Source organism: Epinephelus fuscoguttatus, linkage group LG16, assembly GCF_011397635.1.
Source record: "Epinephelus fuscoguttatus linkage group LG16, E.fuscoguttatus.final_Chr_v1".
NCBI classification, from domain to species: Eukaryota; Metazoa; Chordata; class Actinopteri; order Perciformes; family Serranidae; genus Epinephelus; species Epinephelus fuscoguttatus.
Genome location: NC_064767.1, coordinates 25,640,882 through 25,656,588, shown reverse-complemented (window position 1 = coordinate 25,656,588; position 15,707 = coordinate 25,640,882). Strand labels below are relative to the sequence as shown.

The following is a 15,707-nucleotide window of genomic DNA, read 5'->3' as shown; positions in this document are numbered from 1 at the left end:
GGTGTCGCTTTAGATGCGTTAGCATGTTAGACGTGTTTCCAAGTACATACCGACCGCTGTTCTGCAGTGTCGGCACACTGCTTTTGTCTTGTCAACTTGTTTATTTCCATCTTCGTATTTTATCCTGAAACCAAAGTGTTCCCAAACGGAGGACTTAAGGTTTGCAGGTAGGTCTTCAGGTTCGTTAGGCTCACTTGCCATGTTGTCAAAATGCGAGAATGCGCTGCACAAAGTAAAAGCGGAGATTTACTGTCGGACTCAGTCCGTCACTCAATTATGTCCGTCGGGGAACTAGATATTTTAAATGGTTCGGCTCGCAAAAACGGAATTAAAATAAAACAAAATAAAATAAAATAATATCCTGCGCCCAATAATTCGGTACAGGGTCGTGCCGAACCGAAAGTCGCGTACCGAACGGTTCGACACAAATACATGTACTGTTACGGCCCTAGTACCTAATAGCCCACTGAAGAGTAGCCACTTTGTGTTAAAACATATTAACGAATGCTCATTTAGAGCTATTGCTAATGTTGATAGGCTAATTCAGTTACGGCACCTTCATTGTAAGGCTCAAATATGTTTTCAACTCCAGGCAGATATATTTTGATAGTAAAGGTTGGCAACCCCTGTGCTAGAGCAACAAATCTGTATTAATCCACTGCTGAAAATAGTTCCCAATAAATAGGCAATTTAGTCCTGTTTTGGTAATGTTTTCTAAAAACTACAGTGCCCAGTTGTTGGAAATTATTTGACAATAACCATATAGTGACCCATTGTTGAGCCACATACAGGTGGAAGAAGTCTAAAAGAGCTGAGATGGACTAACCCACTGTCAGTTTTGGTCTTAAGTTGTGTTTTTTGACAAGACAAAGAAGAATAATACCTGCCTTGGTCTTTAATTGGACAGTAAAATTAAAGGACAAGTTCATGCCCAGTAAAGTCAGCACAGACGGTCTAAACTGGAGTTGTACTTCTCCAAGAGTGTTGGTTTGCTGTCTCTATGGAGAGACACACTGACCCACTGTCTAAATGAAGAATGGTTTGTGAGGCCCGTTGTAAGGAAAGGCCTCCCTGAGCATGAACCCATACAATCCACCCATAAAGTTATTACCTCACCAGGGAAAAATGCAGCAGAGAGAGCAACGTAACTCTTTGTGTTTGTGTGCATCTGGACACAGCGCAAAAGGTAGAAGAAGGGTCTAACGGCACCTCAACACCTGGGTAAAATGTCTCCCTGGAGTACTTTTGTCCTTTCTGGCCCCTCTCCAGTATGCGAGTCTTGCCTCTGAGTATTGCTGCAGTATAAATCTGAGGTCCAAAATCACGTCGTATGATGATAATTGAGAACAGGGATTGAGGCTTGCTGCTGCCTCACAATCTCTGTTTTCCGAGGGGAACATTCCTGAGTGATTCAGACGAGCTTCACAGCATCCGGCGCACTTTGGAGAGCAGCCACACGGCTGGAGCGAGACACTGATCAGAGCGAAGTATGTGAGCAAATTGTCCCTGAGCTCTTAGACGGAATCCTTCAATTACAAAGCAAGACAAAGGAAAGATAACCGAATACTGCTAAATTTTTAACCTGGATGTGAACTCTCAAATAATAAATGTATCCGAAAGGGCCTCGCGGTATGGACACAAATATGTGTCTGGATTGGGCTGTCATTCAAAACTTGTAATGCTTCCATCAGACAGCCTTTTCCCCGAGGAGGAGAGAGAGCTGAAAATAATGACTTCATACAACCATTGTGACGTGACTTCACAATGGCTGATGATTTCAACAGAATCACTATATAAATTTAATCTACACCACCAGTTTTATATTTCACAGACTTTAATAGCTGCAGGTATGTTTTTCTACATCTGTGTAAACGGAAAAATGTGCCCAACACATCAACCAGTTGTGACACCAACCACAGATGTTTGACCTGGTGACTATACACAGGAGGACAGACATGTTTGTACCTCAGCAGCGTCATGGCTCTTTGCTTGCAACTCCTCCAGTTCCTTCTGAACCTGCCACACTCTTTGTCCCATCTCCTCCTCTCGATTCTGAAAAAGAAAAAAAATAACAAATGCTGAGTCATTTCCTATGTTTCATCTCAGCATCACAACCCAAGTATGTCGGTCTGATCACTCAGTCAAAGAGCTGCCTTTATTTATTGAAGACCTCCCACTTATAATTATGCTTGGAGACACTAGGGGAGAAACTTTACGACCAGACGCTGACTGTTCTTAAGTAATCATCTGACCACTTTCCAAATATATATCATTCAGCAAGCGTTCATTGATGATCAAGTCAAGGTTTTTCTAGACCAGTGCTTCACTGGAGCTGCCAGAGGACCTCAGACACATCGTTAAGAATTTATGATTTGATTAAAAAAAAAAAAAAAAAAAGTGTCATAATATTTAGTCAGCTGAGTTAGCAAGCGAGCCAAGAAGTAGAAGCAGTAAGTAAAAATGTAATGAATAACAGATGAATAATTAGAAAAAGGTCATGGATAAACAGCTGAAATAATTTACAAATAAAAAGCTTTTGCTGTTGCCGGGTAGAGTTTCTAAAGTTACCTCGGTTGTTCCACTGTTGCCACAGTACTTACAAAGAACTCACATTGATACTGCCTGGTAAATGGGGATAACTACCGATAGTTGCTTGCGGAGTAAAAAAAGGCGCTATCCTCATCCCGTTTTGGCTGCGCAATGTTTGACATACTTCCTTTGTGCAGGAAATCGAGCCTTCATTTTCCTGGGAGACTCTACCCCGTGGCAGACAGAACTGCATAGTTGAAGAGAGGCTTGCAAGAAGCCAAGGTGGTGTCATTATTCATACTTCATAACGATATGTTAAAGCAAAAAACAAAAGGTCTATTTCTGCTTTAAAATGAATCAGAAGCTGATTTAAAATAAGCACATCTGGAAAATGATGGTTGGTGTAAATGTAGGGATACCTGAGTTCATCTGAATGGGGCTGGGGGGCATGTCTGATGAAAATGTTGGAAATGAATGGTTTAGACTGGTGGTGGAGGGGTAGCTGCCAGCTAGTGCAATGACAGCTTCCAAATGATGGGTGGGGTTAATTTCCTTCTTGTTTTAGGAAAACATGTTTCTGAGCTTCATCTTTTCAGAGTACCTGTAAAACCTCCTCATATTTCTGAACAGTTCTGTGCAAATCATCCTCCTTCTTCGTAATCACCTTCCTCAGCTGACTGGCTTCGTCGCGATGGCTGGTGATGAGCTCTGCCTCGACAGCCTGGGCCTTCGCTGTGTAGAGGAAAGGGAGCGAAGCCAGAGTTAGCACATAAAAAACTAACCAAATTCATATTCCAAACCGCTCAGTCACATCCCATCTGGAACCTAACACGATTTAACCATAGAGGAAACGAGGAAACATGGCAATTCAGACGCACTGTTTCCAAATGTAATGATCCCTTAATTTTGTTCTGCCCAGTGTCAAGATTAAAAACTGTACCATGTTTCCATGTACTTATTCCACCCTACTGTTGTACATGAAAGTCAGACATAGTCACTTTGATTTTTCCATTTTAAGATTGGTTGCTTAAAGCAGAGGTAGACTGTAGTTACTGAGATGATTACACCACAACAAGAGATAATATTCTCAGTCACTTGTGTCCTTTACAACACAGCTGTAAGTTTTGTCAGTTCAATTTGATGAATGGAGGATAATTTCCTCCCGCCTCACCAATGGCCTCCTTCACTGCTGTATCCAGCTCCCTCTCCTTCAGAGCCATCTGCGTGTTGAACTCCCTCATTAGTTGCTTGATGGCAGAATTGTGCTTCATCTCCACATCTTCCAACTCCAGCCTATTAGAACACATGTAAAGGAAATCTATTAATTTAGTATTGACATCACAATCACATTTTATTTTTTGTTATGACATCATAAACTTACTTCAGCCTTTTCTCAGTCTCCTCCAACATCTCTTTCTTCATGTATTCCAGGTCCTGTTCGTGCTCCTTCCTCAGAACTCGCATGTCCTTCTGTAGCCTGGTAAAGTCCTTGTGAATCTTCTCTTTCTCGCTTTTCACCTGACTCAGTTTGTCCTTGAGAGACTCCAAAGAATCACCGTCCACCTCTTGCATCGGAGAGTGGTTTTCCATCTCAGTTTGCATCGCACTCCTGGTTTGCTGTACGCTGCTACATTCCACCTTTATCTCTGCCTCGAGCTCTGGTGGGTTTTGTGCGTGCTTAATAGTCGCCTGATGTTCCTCAAGCTGGGCATCCTTCGCACATATCTCCTCTTTCAGACGATTTATTTCTGCGAGAAGGTTTCCATTCTGCTCTTCTGCTTCTTTTAGCTTTGCCTCGATTTCGCGCAGCGCTGATTCTGTTTCTTTCAGCTCCCCTTGTTGTGCTGCATCACTCTGAAGCGAGGACAGCTTTTCTTCATACAAGTTTTTCAGCTCCTCTAAAGACCTTTCTTTCTCGAGCCTCTCATTACTCAGAATCTGCTCGAGTTGTTGCTCCTGCTCTTCCTTAAGCTTTACCAGAGCTTCCTCAAGTGTTTTTGTTTTCTCCTCCAACATTTCTGCGTGTTGTTTTCTGGATGTTTCGCCGCTCTTGATTTCCTCCAGGCTGGTCTGAAGAGCTTTAACCGCCTGCTCTTTTTCCTCGAGCTGCGAGGTTAGCTGTTTTTTAATCTGACCGATTTTCTGCTCAGCTTTCTTCTTCAGCTCTGATACTTTCCGAGCGCTCTCCGCAGACAACTTCTCTTCAGCCGCCTTCAGACTCTCCTCTTTGCTCCTGATAATCTCATCTTTCGTCCTTTCAAATTCCTCCCTCTGACTTTCAAGCTTTTCTTTACACTTTTGGTTGTCTTCCTGGAGGGAGCGTAGTTTTTCGACCATCTCCTGCTCCAAGCTACCATTCTGAGCGCACTGCATCTGGGTCTGCTGCAGCTGCTCCACCAACTCCCTCTTTTCATTCTCCCTGACGCTGTGTTGCTGTTTGAGGTCTGCTGTGAGTTGCTCGCACTCTTTTGTCTTTAAGGCTAACTGCTCCTGGAGCTCACCGAGTCGACCTATGCAACTCTCCAGTTCTGAGGTGAGCCCGCTGACCTTCTGCTCCTTCTCGCTCAACACCTGGTCCATCTCAGACTTGCTGATGGACTGATTGTCAATACTCGCCGTCAGCCTTTCCAGGGCTTCGTTCTTTTCAGAGATTTCTCGCTCCAGCTCATCGAGCCTGGTCTGCAAAGACATAATAGTGTTATCATTCTGGGCGAACTTTGTCTCTGCCTTGTTCTCATACTCAGACAGACTGTTCCTGAGTGCATCTGCCTGCTCTGAAGCAGACTTCCTCTCCTGCTCTAATCTCTGAATGGTCTCCTCCATTTGAGCAGCAGCCTGTTGTCTCTCCTCTTTATACTGCTGGTTCAGCTGATTTATGGCTTCCTCCTTCTCTTTTATGCTACTTGCTAGCTGATTTTTCAAGTCACTCACGATGCTTTCCAAGTTACCGATTTGCAACTCGTTTGCTTTCATACTTTCTGATATGAGTCTGTTTGCTTCATTCAGCTCCTCAATTTTCAGAGCTTTCTCGTTGATAGACTGAGAGTGATTCTCCTTCTCATGAGTTAAGGCGTTGACATGCTCCATGTGAGCATTTACCTGAGCAGTCATCTGTTCTAATGAAATGCATAGATTCTTATTCTCCTCTGTTTGCTGGCGGAGATTGTCCTCTAAAGTGCAAATTCTATCTGCTTTAGTGAGGATGACGTTTTTGAGATTCACTACCTTTTCTTGACTACGGAGCAATCTGTCTTTCAGCTCATTCAGCCTACATTCAACTCTTTGACAGAGTTCATTAGAGCCACACTCCACTTTCGACTGAACCTCCTGACAGCAATGCTCCATTTGGTTTCTGATCAGAATTAATTGCTGCTGGAACTCTGCTTCCTTGGCTTGTAGCTGCATGGCAGTTTCCTCAAATTTACTCTGCAAGTCCTCACTCTCCTTACATCTGGAACCTTCCAGTGCTTTACGCTGCTTCTCTGCTTCCTTCAGCTTTCCTGACAAGCTCTTTAACTTCTCTTTGTTCTGTTCCTTCGTCTTGTTCAGCTCGTCCTGGAGGGAGTTTCTCTCCTTCAGAGCTTGGTTAAGGTTCCTCTCCACTGACTCCATTTGCTCTTTGAGCAAGGCTTCGCCCTGAGACAAACTTTCAAGCTTAACCGCTGCTTCGTTGAGCTCTTCTTGCAGCTTCTGCACGGTGGTTTCCCGAATTGCCAGCTCCTCCTTTAAATCCTTTAATTCACATGACACTTGCTCGTTCTCCTCTTTGCCTCTGTTGAGTTGCTGAGAAATTTCCTCCAGTTCCTGAACCTTCTCCTGTAGTATGTGCGAGTGTTTCTCCGTTAATTCTTCCTCCTGCTGCCCCAACTTCTCCTGCCAACGACGCTCCAGCTCCTCAGTCTCATGCTTATGGGTGTCATGTAGCTTCTCCACCTCTTCCTTATGGTTGGCCTGCAGCTCTGACATTGCACTGCTAAGGCCTTGGGAACTTTTTTGGGCCATCTCCACAATTTTCTCTTGAACTTGTTGCTCTGTCTGCTGAAGCTCTTTCTCCTTCTTCGCAAGTTCCTTCTTCATGGTCTCCTCATTCTGCTGAAGCTTTTTCTTAAAACTCTCGTGCATTTCTTTGGCCTTGTGTTTAACCTTTTCCATTTTCGTCTCCTGTGATTTCAGCTTAGCCTCCATCTCAGTTATAGTGTTTTTCATCTTATTTTCATGGGCAGCTTTTTCATCATCCAGCTGTTTTTTGAGGCGAGTTTGCTCTTCCTCCTTAGTGTTCAGTTCTGCTGTAAATGACTTCTCCTGCTCCGAGAGCTCCTTTTTGGTCTGCTGTAACTGTTGCTCTAGTTCTTGAAGCAACTTCTCTTTTTGTTGACAATCAGTCTTTGCTGCTTCCAGCTGATGCTCCAAATCAGTCAAATCCTTCTTACACTTATCAAGATCCTCTGACATCTTACTTAACTGTGCATTAGATTCCTTTAGACTCCCACTTTCCTGCTGGGATTGTGACAAACGCTGCTGCAGCTCCTCCAATTCTTTAACCTTGACATTTAATTCTTGTACTGTGGAATGTGACTCCTCTTGTAGTGTTTTTTCTTTTAGGACAAGGTCTTTAATTTCCTTTTCCCTTTCCTTTAAAACAATCTTCAATGCATTCAGCTCCTCCTTCAGGGTTTTCTCTGTACCAAGGGACTGCTCTTGCTCCTGTTTGATATTTTTAAGCTCTACATTGTGCTTTTCCACCTGATCTTGAAACCGCTTTTCGTTTTCCTGTTGAGCCACACGATGAGCATCTTCAGTTGCCACCAGCTTCTCCTCAAGAAGCTGTTTACTCTTCAAAGCCTCGGAAAGCTCTGTGGAAACTGCCTCTAGCTCTGCCTGCTTTGCATCCAGTTTCTCCAAAGTCTTCTGGTTCATGTCTTCAACATGTGCTTGGAACTGCAGTTCTTTATCTTTCAGAAGGGTCTCCACTTCAACTCTGTGTTTCTCCTTGAGCTCCTCAAGAGCAGCATTATTCTGCTGGGTTAGGATGCCCTTGTGCTTTTCCAGCTCCTCCCGGTGCTTTTCCTCTAATGCGGAGATTTGCTCCTTGTGTTTATCCTTCAGTTCCTCCAGCTGACTGGAAAGTTCATGGGACAGACTTGATCCGTCTTGTGAGATCTTCTCCAGAGAGCTCTCCAACTCCAATACTCTCTGCAATCACATACATGTAGGTTGTTAGATTATTCTATAAAGTCACCACAGTTAACTATAAAAACAAATGGTCAATAATCAAGATATTTTTAACAGAGGGCCTGTACTGAATCAGTACAGTTATCATCAAATGTCGGATGTCGTATGCTGTAAAGTCCTCGGGCAAATTGTAATGTATGATATTGGGCTTTGTAAATAAAATTGATTGAGTGATGATTCTGTGTTGAATAAATCAATCTTCCTGTCCCTCTGTGTGTGTGTGTGTGTGTGTGTGTGTGTGTGTGTAGAGCCGAGAAGTTTCTAAATAACTAAATAGCTTGCTTACACACATTAATCAGATAATATTAATGCCACTTTTGTTCGTTAGTTAACATGGAAATGATCAAAGATTTCAGCCTCAAACAATTCAGTCATCCCTAAATAAAAGGTCTAATATTGTCCAATTAACTACATGTTTTAGAAAGCAATTATAATAAAAAAGCAACTCACAGTTCTTGCAGCTTCCAGCTCCAACTGAATCTCCTTAACCTTGTTATCAGCTTCAGTCCTCAGAGCAGTCTTCTGTAGCTCTACGTCCTCCAGAGCCAGAGAGGACTGCTGTTCTCGCTCCTTGCCCAATCGCGCAAACTCCTCTTTGCATTGCTCCTAAACACACAAGCAGCGTCACCATCATAATTTAAAAGCGACTGTTTTTTCATCTGATTTACTTGAACATATTGTGAAATTAAACAAATGAAAACCTTTGGAACATACCACAGCTTTGTTGATTCTGGCATTCATCTCTTCTTCTTTGGCAGCCAGAGCCTCACTGTGGAGTTTCTCCATATTGGCCACCGTCTCCTCCGATGATTTCTGATAATATTAATAACATTTTTTTTTTTTTTTTAATTTTTAGATTTTTAAAAAGTGGCAGAAGTGGAACAGCTTCAACTTGTCAGACATTGTTATTACTTGATCATTTTGGCTGTGTGTCTTTGAACATGGCAACTATACGGTCACATCAGAAGCTAACTCATAGGGTAATGCCACAAATGTCAATGTACTATTGATTTCTTAAAAATGAGAACAAATGAATAAGTATGCAGCAGATGTCACTTCCTGACCTTCATGATGGCGACGACCTCCTGTTTGACCTTTGTGAGCTTCTGCTGCAGAGTCTTCCTCTCCTCCTCACTGGCCCTTTCAACCTCTTTCACTTGCTCCTCCAGCTGAACCTGCAGCTGTTTACGGGCCTCCTCTGCCCTCTGAGCTACACCCAGCGCTCGTTCAAGTTCTTCAAACGCTTTAAGAAAATAAACCCCACATCATTAACAAATCCAGAAAATACACGCACATATACACTTACAGTAGTGGACTCCACTCACCTGATTTCTCAGCCTTTTCTTTCTGCTCCTGTAGCTCTTCTTTCTGGGCAGTAACCTGCTGGAGCCTGGAGCGGAGCTGAGCAACCTCCTCTTCCTTCATTTCCAGGGTCTCATGCATCTGGCGCTTTGTCTCAGCAATTACCATTCCCTGAAAGCCAGCAGTAGCCCATGAAGGAAAATTATCCTATTAACTGTATGGTCTGAGCAAATAAATCGACACTGAAACTGAAGTTGATTTGATGAGTTATACCTCTGTATTTTAATCCTAACCCACTAATGAAAGGAGTATTATCAGCAAAAGAGTTTGAGCTAATATTACTGTGTTGTAGTTGTTTAAAGTTGTGCTACTTTTAACTTCTTTATATACTGCTGGGTAGTTTAAGCTACAGCAATGCATCATATTCTATAAGATCATTGTATGTTTGTAGCGTCAACGTCTTGTGAGAACCACGCATCTCTGAAAAAGTCAACTTTTCATACTGTCAGACAAACAGCCCTGTTTTCAGCTCTGTGACGATGCATTTCCAGCTGATCCAAGAGGGTTTATTTAGCTTAAGAAGTATGAGAGTTTTCTTAACCCATAAGGAACACTTTATCCTCTAGTTTATCACAAACATTCAAACACACACAACATTCAAGTCACATCTGGAGATACATGGTTTTCACTTGACAGGAAGGAGATGGAAATGTGTAATCTGAGAAGTAACTACAGCTGTCAGAGAAATGTAGTGCAGTGAAAACTACAACATTCACCATTGATATGTGGTGGAGTGTACAAGTGTCTCTAATTTGTACTTAAGTGCAGTACTTGAGTACATATACTTGGTTACTTTCCGCCACTGCCCTGACTCAAGCTCAAGTGACTGTAATTGTTTTCGACTTTAAATGCTTTCAGCATTCCTCACACAGATCTCTTGAGCTGCTGTCCATCCTGCAGAGCTGGGGTCAAAGTTTAAGAGAAACAACATGGGACTTTAAGGTGTCTGACTTCTTTACTCCGTGGCTGAGTAAAAAAACATGTCATGTCTGAATTTATAGAACCGTCAATCAAGATGTGACTAAGGCATTAAAAAAAAAAACCTTCTTACTCACCTTGTCCTGCTCCAGCTGTTCAATGAGGTTCTTGGCATCACGCAGCTGAGTGATCAGCTTTGTCTTTTCTGTTGTGTGCAGCTCCTATAAACATAAAACATTTGACAATATGTCACACACTTTACACTTTTACACACACTTATGATTTTAATATTCATGTCCTCTCCATACTTTGGTCAGATAACTTCAAAATGTTTTCTGCACCACCCAGGATGCCTCACCCACAAGCCAAATAACCAGAGTGTACACAAGCCCAGCTAAACCAACAAGTCGACCCAAATTACAGCCCAGTTTAGCAGCAATGGCATGTAGGAGCTGTGTCCCTGTGGCACCGCTGTGTAACCAGTGGTTTCTAAACAGGAAATGCTGGGCTGCATGTATCTGTTAGTTGTTTGATCTATGTGTGCTATGAGGTAGTGGTGTCTATGCAAACTTTGGTTTCACTGTATCTTGATATTCAAAAATTCATATAACACATTTAAAAAAACGTATAATTTTACCCAAATACAGCATACAATTCTCTGTCAGCCAAATAATAAATTCAAAAATCCCCAAGCTGAAGGTCTGGAATCGTACACAGATGGTCTGTTTTATGGGATATTTGTCTGAGGCATGAGATGAGCACAGCACAGCCCAGCAGGTCCAGGATGCCTTCATGCTGCTTAAGAGGGCTACACGCCTGTTAACCTCTGCTTTTCCCGACACAGGAAAGCCCTACTTCCAAACAGACTGCAGATTCAACACAAAAGCGATGGCGAAAAATGAAAGCAAGTCAATCAACATACAGTCACAGACGAGCTGTCTGTTATCACAGTGCCTTTGTAACAACAAACCTTTGTTATCAGACGCTGCAAAACATCAGAGCAACCACAGACAAGCTAAACAAGCCATCGTACCACTGAAGCAAAATATTTTGAAATCAATGAAAACAACGGTTCAGTCATGTCGCGCTGACATGACATGAACCCTCGTCCTGGAGTTCTGCCAGAGAATTTGGATGTTTGGACTCGGAGAACCACAGAGATCCACTGTGTCACTGAGATAATTGAGTCACATTATCAGTGGGCCGTTACGATTTTGGCAGACATTTTGCAAAACAACATTAATTACCCTGAGCACACTGTTCAGTCATTTGCAGCATCTCAGGCAAGCCTCATTTTAATCAAACCACTTCATAATTACAGTTAACCACCACATCAATTTTTAGTGAATGGCTGTCTTAAGGAAGTTGCTTTGAAATATGTGGTTGCTTTGTACTTTTGAAAATACAGACAAAGTGATAATGAGTATAAGCAGACATCATGTAAAATTTATAGCTCAACTTGACTGAAAAATGTCATGATATTAAAGTATGAACATGGTCGACACTCCAGTATCATCGCTGTTAAACACAGGTTAGCCACCTTCATCTTCTCCAGCTCCTGCAGTCTCTCCTGCAGCTGCTCCTGCAGAGCTTCATTCTCACTGCCCAGCTGGATGCCCCGCTCCTTGTGTGTTCTCATCACATCTTTGCACTTCTGCAGGAGGTTTTCCTGCCTCTTCACTCTCTTCTGCAGAGCCTCCATAAGTTTGGTTGGATCACTGTTGCCCTCTCCTGCCCGGAAAATAAAATGCACTGGTTAAAAAATAACATTAACCCTTAAAAGGAAATGATTCTCAAACAAGTCTCATACACAGTGAATTCATTTTTTGCTTTATCACCTTACCAAAGTAAAAACTGTGCTTACCCTCGGTGACTTCGGCCTCTACTCCTTGCTCCTTCAAAGGACTTTGTGTGGAAGAGGTTGAGTCTGAATCTGCATCTTCAGACTGCGGGACGTCACCCTCAGAAAACCCTTTAACTCGTTTCTTCAAAAGAGCAACCTGTTAAAAAGAGCAAAGTCCATAGTTAGTGAAATATGGCTCTGACTGATTGGGTTAAGAGCTCAAATCTGGCATTAGTCCATGCATGCTAATTTTGTACATTTAACTTTTAGTGTGTTTTTATTTATACTGTTTTGCAAATATTGCAGTTAACTCCTGCCTCTGATTAACGTAAAATGTATATAACATTTATTAGTTGATCACTGCAATGAAATCTGCATACAAAATTTTTTGTTAATCAGTCATGTTGATTCAATACCCTGTATAGGATATGGATTTAGATTTGTCTCAGTAAATATAATCTGTAAATATAACATCTTCCACAAATACAAAAAAAGATTTGTAAACTTACAAAAATATTCTGCAAACATAAAATGAAAATACAAAAAAAACATAATAGTAATAATTAAATGAAAGGCATTTGTGAATATCTTCCCGACATTTACAATTTCCAAACAGGCATTTGTAAATCAAATTCTTATTTGTGAATTAAAGAGACATTTGTGGCTCTCAATTCTATGTTTCCGGATTTGCATTTTACACACTGTGTTTTGAGACAACCTTTCTTCCCGTCTGTACAAAATTCACTTGTATAATTCAGCCATTTTCGAATAGCACGTAATCACCTCTTGACGGCATTCCACACACAAGTAAGAGCATGCAATCATTCTTTGAGCTGTCCCTTTTATTTTTATTTTTTTAAATCAGCGATAAGTAATATGCATTCATTATTTTATGAAGATATTGTGACACCGTGAGTTTTATTGTGTTTATTTACTCTACGTATATTATCCAGCACACACTTTCATATACATTTCTGTTTTAGTATGAAAGGCAAGAGAAAGTTTGTGGGAAACTTTCGGGTTCCAATATAAGCGGTGGGCTTTCGCTGCTTCTTCAGTTGGTAGTTACCTAGCCACAGAGGGCCAGCCAATCATCCTTTATATTTTTCATTTATAATATTATATTTTCATGTATTTGCAGACCTATATTTGCAAAATATTTTTGTGGGTTTAGAAATCTTTTTTTCTATTTGTGAAAGGTGTTTTATATTAGATTACACATTTAATCACAGATTGCTGACCTATTCACACAAAAAATATTAAGACAAATCTAGGGCTGCACAATAATTAAGAATTTTTTTTGTGGATATACAGATCTGTTTCCATAGTATGTGTGTTGGTTCAATGAATGTGATTATGGTTGGTGATGCTTTTTTAAAGTCATATTTGAACATTTATCAAGTATTGTGTGAAGACAGGAAGAAATTTCCATCCAAATTTGAATCATACTTTGCTGGCTTGTAATTCCTGAAAGCTTTAGACTTTGTCCCAAAAGCATATATATGTCACCTTTCAAGTACCAGCACTCACCTGTGTCTGCAGTACAGTGATCATCTGGTCTTTCTCTTCCAGCGCAGCATCAAACTCGTCTTGTAAGTGTTTCTTGGCCTGTTGGTCCATTTGAAGCTCCTAGAGATCGTTCAATATGTTCACTCATACGGAAATTTTTTTTTTTATCAAAAAGGAAGACAGACACTGACCTAGGGCGACAACAACATTCATAACATATAGCCATACCTCCCGCAGCTCCCCTATCCTGCGGAGAGCTTTATCTTGACTCTGACTGAGGATGACCTGAGGGGAAGGAGAACAGAAATGAACATCTGATCAGTTCAGGATGATGGAAAAATAAATCCTGGGGAAAAACATTGTATCAAAACTAAAATATTAGCCAACATGGTGGAAATTACCTGTGTTTTTTCTTTATCCCGCTGTACTGTACGGTATGCAGTAACCAGCTGCATGGTGAAGAAGTGGAGGTACGTGAAAGGGGAAGAAACAGAAAGAAAGAAAGAGAAAATCAAAAATGAGAATGCATCAAACTATAGTCACACACTTCTATGGCTATACACTAAACAGATGGACAACTTGACATTTGAATCTTCTTGGAGCCATTTCTCTGTGCGACTCTCACCTCTGAGTACTTCCCTCTGTACTTCCCCAGGCTCCTCTCCACTCTGAGCAGCCGATGCAGCAGCTGCTCTTTGGAAAGGGACTCTGCACTTCCTGGTGGCTCCTCAGCCTCACTCTCAATATCTGAGGGGGGGTCATATGTGGGGGCGCCAGGGGAGTCGTTCTCTCCCAAAGGAGTCAGGGAGTCACGAGATGAGCTTCGGACCAGGTTTTCTTTCGAGGGAGAGCGGAACAGGTTTTCTGCCCGACTGGCACCACCACGGATTAACGACTCCATTGAGGGAACTCTTAACTGCAGTTTCTGGGCAAACGACTGAGTCTCCTCTCTCTGTTGGATCAAGAAATTCCATAAAAAGCTCATTTTAAAACAATGAATGAGCCACAGCAACATAACATTAACAAAGATCAGAGTGGAGGCAGGGTAGGGTTGGGTGATAAACCTACATGAGGAGAGGCACTTCCATCCCCATTGATGCTACCTCTGGGAGATCGTGCTGGTCCTTTAGGGGCGGTCTGCAGATAAAAAGACATTATGAGAGACAGAAAAACTGCGCTGAACTTGTCCTGGGCCAGTTAGTCATCCACACCCAGCGTGGCTCTCCCTGATTACTCTGGAGGGAGCAATATTAGTATTGCTGGGAGCAATGCAGGGGCAATGGGTACCCTCATGCAACTTGGAAAAAACAGAGGGGTTAAATACATAAAAGAAGGCATCTCTACTGTACATTAAACAAAAAAAGGGTTAAAACTAGACTACAAAACAGCCATGAGGTCAGAACAAACAGACAGTTAATAGTCAAGAAGGAGAGCTGGTATTGAATTAAAGATGCTTGGCAGTGCCGTGTGCAGCTGTATTACAAGAGCACAGGAGAGTCCTATTTAAAGTAAGTGAACATTTAGCAGCTTAGTTGGTTTAGTTGACTTGTTAGAAGCAGGATCAGAGTAAGCACATTTTCTCCTCCCTTGTCCAGCTCCGAGCTTCTCCTTCCTCTGGATTACTGTGCAAAACATTCAACATTTCTGTCCTGTTCCTTGTGGAAGAGTTATTAATGAGCCAGGACCTGTGTGCTGTGCAGCAACAGCCATGGACCTATTTTTGTTTTATTGTAGGGAATGGTGAGGTTTGAAACCAAATGACTAAATGTATTTTTATTGTACAGCGTATAGGGCCACTTAGATTCAAGGAGAGTGTGATTGTGTGTTTGTGTGGACTACCAAAGCTAAATGAATTGGAACTAAGCACTAACTTAACTGTAGGTGACAGAGGGTAACTTCTGATGAAGTCGGAGTTCATTCTCTCTTTATTTAAAGGGGACCTATTGTGCTCATTTTCAGGTTCGTACTTGTGTTAAGTCTCTTTAAGCCCCCCATCCAAAAATGACCAGTCTGCTTTGATTGGTCAGCGTTTCCGGGTCCTCTGTATCTCGGTGTCTCCGCACCATCATTGCAGCCGGGGAATAACTGTAACAGAGTATAGCAGCAGTCTCTAACATGAAACATTGACCAATAAAAGCTTATAAACACAACTGGACATGTTCCAGCAGGAATCTGATCTAAACTAAAATTCTGTAATGTAAATACTTGCAGCAGCATCCCTGGAGCAGATGACCATATAAAGAATGATGTCAGCTTGTCTCAAAAGTAGAAAAAAACATTGGAAACACAGTATTCATATATAAAGAATAAAGAA

The 15,707-nt window shown here is 41.8% G+C and overlaps 1 protein-coding gene across 3 annotated transcripts in view; it reads right to left on the bottom strand.

The window, feature by feature from the left end:
* The window catches only part of golga4 (golgin A4), a 29,093-nt gene that overhangs the window by 8,089 nt on the left and 5,297 nt on the right, over window positions 1-15,707 (bottom strand). For 2 of the 3 annotated variants that reach the window (XM_049600328.1, XM_049600330.1), the window contains 16 exons: window positions 14,462-14,530; window positions 14,019-14,345; window positions 13,795-13,842; window positions 13,622-13,678; window positions 13,415-13,513; window positions 11,906-12,041; window positions 11,582-11,772; window positions 10,179-10,262; window positions 9,087-9,234; window positions 8,826-9,004; window positions 8,476-8,574; window positions 8,212-8,367; window positions 3,911-7,722; window positions 3,701-3,822; window positions 3,131-3,261; window positions 1,966-2,052 (listed from right to left, as the gene is read on the bottom strand). In XM_049600328.1, coding sequence (XP_049456285.1) covers window positions 1,966-2,052; window positions 3,131-3,261; window positions 3,701-3,822; window positions 3,911-7,722; window positions 8,212-8,367; window positions 8,476-8,574; window positions 8,826-9,004; window positions 9,087-9,234; window positions 10,179-10,262; window positions 11,582-11,772; window positions 11,906-12,041; window positions 13,415-13,513; window positions 13,622-13,678; window positions 13,795-13,842; window positions 14,019-14,345; window positions 14,462-14,530 — 5,745 coding nt within the window. The remainder of the gene's footprint in view (window positions 1-1,965; window positions 2,053-3,130; window positions 3,262-3,700; window positions 3,823-3,910; window positions 7,723-8,211; window positions 8,368-8,475; window positions 8,575-8,825; window positions 9,005-9,086; window positions 9,235-10,178; window positions 10,263-11,581; window positions 11,773-11,905; window positions 12,042-13,414; window positions 13,514-13,621; window positions 13,679-13,794; window positions 13,843-14,018; window positions 14,346-14,461; window positions 14,531-15,707) is intronic. The other variant, XM_049600329.1, reaches the window with a different exon arrangement.